At 46.5% G+C, this 6,027-nt stretch overlaps 3 protein-coding genes across 3 annotated transcripts in view; all 3 read left to right on the forward strand.

The window, feature by feature from the left end:
• Positions 1–409: 409 nt before the first annotated feature.
• Pmar_PMAR018343 (Estradiol 17-beta-dehydrogenase, putative) lies at positions 410–1,474 on the forward strand (the record flags this gene model as incomplete). The annotated part of the gene is made up of 1 exon (XM_002767695.1): positions 410–1,474. The coding sequence occupies one exon, from the start codon at positions 410–412 to the stop codon at positions 1,472–1,474; it is 1,065 nt and encodes a 354-aa protein (XP_002767741.1).
• A 986-nt stretch (positions 1,475–2,460) lies between these two features.
• Positions 2,461–3,525, forward strand: Pmar_PMAR018344 (steroid dehydrogenase, putative; the record flags this gene model as incomplete). Its single annotated transcript, XM_002767696.1, has 1 exon — positions 2,461–3,525. The coding sequence occupies one exon, from the start codon at positions 2,461–2,463 to the stop codon at positions 3,523–3,525; it is 1,065 nt and encodes a 354-aa protein (XP_002767742.1).
• Positions 3,526–5,942: 2,417 nt separating this feature from the next.
• The window catches only part of Pmar_PMAR018345 (peptidyl-prolyl cis-trans isomerase, putative), a gene marked incomplete at both ends in the record, with an annotated part of 1,931 nt that continues 1,846 nt past the window's right edge, over positions 5,943–6,027 (forward strand). Inside the window, 2 exons of the mRNA XM_002767697.1 lie at positions 5,943–5,964; positions 6,014–6,027. The exon at positions 6,014–6,027 is cut by the window's right edge and continues 4 nt beyond it. Of these exons, the coding sequence (XP_002767743.1) occupies positions 5,943–5,964; positions 6,014–6,027 (36 nt within the window). The remainder of the gene's footprint in view (positions 5,965–6,013) is intronic.

The following is a 6,027-nucleotide window of genomic DNA, read 5'->3' on the forward strand; positions in this document are numbered from 1 at the left end:
TGAAGCCGTGAATGTTACCCCCTATACTCATTCTTCTGCTATGCACGATGGTACCCTCGGCGTTCGAACCCCAACATATCTTCAATTGGTGATCAGCATTAATGGAGCCAAATAGTGAGCTTCAGAGACTTGTACTTGATAGTCTTATGTTGAGAAATTCAGCAGTGGCAGGGGCTGCATGTGATACTCGCACAACCTGGGACACAATCGACATTGACATGCACGTCGCAGCGTGTCCCTGTCGTGGAGCTGCGTTGACTTAGCTCGTGAATCTTGCTGCTAGTAGCACTATGTACTGGTCAGTGTTTTAGATATGGTGGTGAGTAGTTCGCTAGTGTTGATGTTGTGTTCATTATTCTACTACTGGTGATGTCAGTTATTGCTCATTTCAATTGTTATAATCAGTACTATGGCTGAAAAGCAGAGTCTCCCCGTTGTCCTCTCTATGGGTGCTTATCCATTCAACTTCCTCGAATGGGTTCTTATGATCTTGATAATGCTATTATGTACTCCTATTATTCTCATCGGCCTTTTGCTAAACTTGTTGGTCCATCTAATTCAACGACCGCTATTCAATATGGGTTATCCTTATAACCTCAAGCCCGTGAGGCCTTCTCGCGAGGAGTATGCTGTTGTAACTGGTGCATCCAAGGGCCTGGGACATCAAATCGCTATGAAGTTGGCTAAGGCAGGTTGGAGCCTCGTGATCTCTGCTCGTAGCGAGAAGTTGTTGAACGAGTTGAAGGATACTTTGGTGAAGACCTACGGTCCTGGCTGCAAGGTTATCGTCGTCGCGTGCGATCTGTCCTCTGACGAGGGTCTCGCCAAACTCCGTGCTACCGTTGATGATCTCCCAGTCACCCTAGCTGTTCTGAATGCTGGTGGTATGTATTCATGTGATATTGTTAACCTTGAGCCGGAGAAGTTGGAAACTCAGATTCGTCTGAATGTTGTCCAACAAGTGATGCTCTCACAGTACTTCATGGCCCATCACTTCGTTCCCCGTGGAAAGGGTCGTGTCTGCATCATTAGCTCAATTGTTGCTCATGCCCTTGGAAGTGCTAACGCCTTCTACTACAGTTCGAAGTGCTTCCTCACTCAGTGGGGTAAATGCCTCGACCATGAGTGCCGTACTCTTGGTACCGGTGTTCTGACTATTCAACCTGGTGCCATGAATGATACTAACTTCAGCGTTGCCGCTGGATGCAAGGCATCTCCTTTGTTCACCTTGTTCGACATGCCCTCTGAGAAGTGCACTGATGAGGTCGTCTGGAGGCTGCAGAATGATGATCCTCGTGTCGCTACTGGTGTTCACACTATCGGCTTCAAGAATCAGTTCCTGGTTGCCTTGGAGTCTTGGCTAAGTGATAGCTTTGCCGCTTGGGTTGGTAGGATGGAGATGCTTCAGCCCAATACTCCTTATCTCCGCAGTATGAGTGCTAGGGAAAGTAAACTCGTACTGCATTCCCAGTGAGATCTCGGGTGACACATCTCATTTGTCTAATGTCTATGGTTCCTTTTCTGTCGAGGCCGTTTTTGGTAAGGCTCTCTCTGACCATAATTATCTGTCACGTGTAGTGACCATTCCTATGCTCGACCTTTGTATAGCCATAACCGCTATGATGTGGTGGTTACACTGTAGTGGCGCAACTCTGATGTTTTCTTTTTTCATTGGAATAAGTAGTTTTTGTTGCGTTCGCGAGTTACATTCTTTGTTGGGTGTTTAGATTGGTTTGTGTACATCATACTGTTCGTCTTCCTATCATGAGAATGGAAACTCGAGTATCGCTCCCGAGGACAATACCGAAATCATTGGTTGGAAGCATGAGATGTATGTTAATTCGAAAAATAATCAGGGCAGAGCTCAGTCATGCAAGTGCAACGTCTTGGTTTAAAATTGATCTAGTTTGCAAAACCAAGTATGACAATGTCTCATGACTGCCAATGTGACATCCTACTGTATGAGAGCGTGTCACGGTTAAATACTTCCCACAACAATATTGACGTCAGATTTTCGATTCACTATAGCGGAAGACCTTCATCGAATGCCTACTACATAACTCGGTTTGTCATATAGAACGACCTAGACGTCATCGCAAACGAGGACTCTCACTTGCAGGTAAATGCGCAGATCGATAGCCACGCATTTGGTAACATATTTGTGTCGAAAACTGCGATCCGACTGCAAACTTATTGTACAATAATGGATGTAAAGCTGATCATTCAAGATATGACCGACTATTTGAACCGATATCTATCATGCTCATCCGAAAATCTCACAATATGTCCCTCATAGCAGGCTTAGCTTCCTAAGCTCGCAGATCCCTCTAGCTTCCCTCCCCTCATCGTATCGTGTATTAATATCAAGTAAACGAATATGAGGTGTTCGTTTTCATGAGGATTGTAGTTAGATTGCTCGTCTTTCAGTTATTGCTCATTTCAATTGTTATAATCAGTACTATGGCTGAAAAGCAGAGTCTCCCCGTTGTCCTCTCTATGGGTGCTTATCCATTCAACTTCCTCGAATGGGTTCTTATGATCTTGATAATGCTATTATGTACTCCTATTATTCTCATCGGCCTTTTGCTAAACTTGTTGGTCCATCTAATTCAACGACCGCTATTCAATATGGGTTATCCTTATAACCTCAAGCCCGTGAGGCCTTCTCGCGAGGAGTATGCTGTTGTAACTGGTGCATCCAAGGGCCTGGGACATCAAATCGCTATGAAGTTGGCTAAGGCAGGTTGGAGCCTCGTGATCTCTGCTCGTAGCGAGAAGTTGTTGAACGAGTTGAAGGATACTTTGGTGAAGACCTACGGTCCTGGCTGCAAGGTTATCGTCGTCGCGTGCGATCTGTCCTCTGACGAAGGTCTCGCCAAACTCCGTGCTACCGTTGATGATCTCCCAGTCACCCTAGCTGTTCTGAATGCTGGTGGTATGTATTCATGTGATATTGTTAACCTTGAGCCGGAGAAGTTGGAAACTCAGATTCGTCTGAATGTTGTCCAACAAGTGATGCTTTCACAGTACTTCATGGCCCATCACTTCGTTCCTCGTGGAAAGGGTCGTGTCTGCATCATTAGCTCAATTGTTGCTCATGCCCTTGGAAGTGCTAACGCCTTCTACTATAGTTCGAAGTGCTTCCTCACTCAGTGGGGTAAATGCCTCGACCATGAGTGCCGTACTCTTGGTACCGGTGTTCTGACTATTCAACCTGGTGCCATGAATGATACTAACTTCAGCGTTGCCGCTGGATGCAAGGCATCTCCTTTGTTCACCTTGTTCGACATGCCCTCTGAGAAGTGCACTGATGAGGTCGTCTGGAGGCTGCAGAATGATGATCCTCGTATCGCTACTGGTGTTCACACTATCGGCTACAAGAATCAGTTCCTGGTTGCCTTGGAGTCTTGGCTAAGTGATAGCTTTGCCGCTTGGGTTGGTCGGATGGAGATGCTTCAGCCCAATACTCCTTATCTCCGCAGTATGAGTGCTAGGGAAAGTAAACTCGTACTGCATTCCCAGTGAGGTTAAGAAGCACATATTATATCAAATCTATCTGGTGTTGATGGTCATCATATTCTGTGACTGAGTCATCGAGAAGGTTTTCCCTAGCTAGAATCATTTGTCACGTTGAGTGACTACCGTCTACTTGTTTTCTACCGTTGGAACCGCTACGATGTGGTGGTTCCGCTATAGCGGCGTATTTATGATGTTTCTCTATTTCTGAGTACATTCGTGTTCTGTTAGTTATGAGGTAGTTATCACACGGCATGCGTCTTTCTGCGAACTTCTGAGTAAGTCTTACTCTTTCTCAGTAAGAGCTACTGAAGAGGTGAACTATCGCAGTTTCAGATACAGACTGAATCAATGAACACGACTTGAGTCAGGCAAACGTGAGAGGTGAATGATTTTATGTATCATGGTTGTGCTAAGGTCGAAAAGCAAGCACTATCCTATAGCATATACTATCTGTATCTGTTTGCTATCGAGATTCAAGTATTCATATGTACAGCCGAAAGGGGCGAAACTAACTGAGATTCTTGACTGACTTCTTGTGAAAAGAGTACTCTTACGTGTATTACGATACACGCGATACACGCGTATTATGATACAAATATTATTCGTAATACACGTGACAGTTGACCACACTTGTGATAAATCTACATCAGTGTAACAATTTTGCCAATCGCGCGTCGCGATGATGAACATATTTGTGAAGGAAAGGTGTAGTTTCACTGTAATCCGAGTACATATGTCTATATATTCACAGAATCTGTGACACAGATAGAGACGTCGATCAACTCTGCGATAAAGCTGGAGCCCTCAGCTTGAACACAGAGTCGATTCAGACTTCCAGCTTGGAGGTCCATTGATGTCCTAGGAACCAAGCAAGACGGAACTTGGCGGATCCTGCTATCCTGGACCCTAACGACTCGTTAGTAATGAGTTTGATGAAATCTTGTTGGTGAAAAATACGCCAATAAAGTAGTTTTGTAGACTTCATTTGATTCAGCCAGGTCTGTTGTCTAGTCTGTAGAACGGCACTCCGAGAATCCATGACCTGCGAATGTCCCAAAGTTCTATGTTTCAGGGAACGCATGGTGTGAACTGGGTTTCACTTGTTGCACACCGATGCGATCCCGACGCACATCCCCCGACTCGGATGGGTGTAGCTGAAATGCGCCAGGCCAGTGGTGCATCGCTGCTCTACGTAGAAGCAGGAGATTGTTAGGCTAAGTTTCGTGGGACGGTCGTGCGTATCTTGCACGCATATGTGCGCACGCACGTGCAGATTGTGTCCTCTGCACAGTGGATTCCAGTTTTGCACACTCTCCCGTTACGGAGGTGACTGCACTGCTCACGTGATGCGAGATGTTTTCAGTACAGTTGCAATCCTTACTCCTAAATTCATGCATGGAACCTCCAGTCACGAAGAGACTGGTGGTGAAACAGGTTTGACCGGTCAAAATCCACGCCGAGCAAGCTCCAACTCTGGGCCAACTCTGGGCGGAGGGCAGAAAATGCGCCGCTCCAGAACACAATTATTTTTGCGTGCATAGCTTGAAATCGATCAACCATTGTAGTTGGCGCAACATACTCAATTGTATGTCGAGCAAGCTGACAGGAACTTGTATCTGTCAGCTTGGCTCAAGAGACAACCAAGGGTTTGCTCTTCACGGTTTTCCCCCTCCCACGCCACCCAGAGAATACCCCAAACCGGGTACACTTCGACCTGACTCAGCTTCAACCACCGTGGAAAGGTTCAACTTCAACCTGCGAGAAGCTGAGGGTCAACCCCAAAAATGAGGGTACAAAATTTCCAAATTACCGACGGTAACATTTGACCCTGAGAAACACCACCACTGATACCTCCGAGCAGTCAGTGCCTGTGGTTTGAGCACGGTCGGGCGTCTGAGCTACTGGTCGCGATTTTACATATGTCTCCCACCCAGTAGCTGCAGAAACACACAACACGAGAAACGCGTTCGCGAATCGTTCGACTAGCCTCCGAACGAGAAGATTATTGCGCAGCAATCTCGGCCAGTCCTGCGGCTTCGTGCAGTCAAACCAGCCGAGCGGCTCTCTGCTTCGCAGCTCGCCTTCCCAATGTCGGAGCTTAGCAGCGGCAGCTGGATTGTGAGGTGCCTCGCGGACCCCAATAAGGAGCACGAGGAACACCTAAACATACCGACGCGCATGAACGATTCGACGCAGTGCTTCAATAAAGGTCAAAGATAAGGGTATTGCCATTGAATATAACAACCTCAAAAACACTACCATCAACTCGCTTGAGAATAATTGGTCATGGGACAGGTGTCCGCGTGCGGGCGAGCGCGGTTGAAAGTTTGTCTAAGCGCCGTCGGCAGAAAATATGGTGGTATCCGGTTGGTCGAGATCTCTACAACTTTATCTGTCGCATTAGTTAGTGGCATCGTTGAGAGATGATGATTGGCCTCCTGGCCGGTAATGCCCAACGATACGATTTGAATTGACCTTTAAATTACCTACTCAGCAAAAAGACTCTTT

The sequence above is a fragment of the Perkinsus marinus genome, assembly GCF_000006405.1.
Source record: "Perkinsus marinus ATCC 50983 genomic scaffold scf_1104296970094, whole genome shotgun sequence".
NCBI classification, from domain to species: domain Eukaryota; phylum Perkinsozoa; order Perkinsida; family Perkinsidae; genus Perkinsus; species Perkinsus marinus.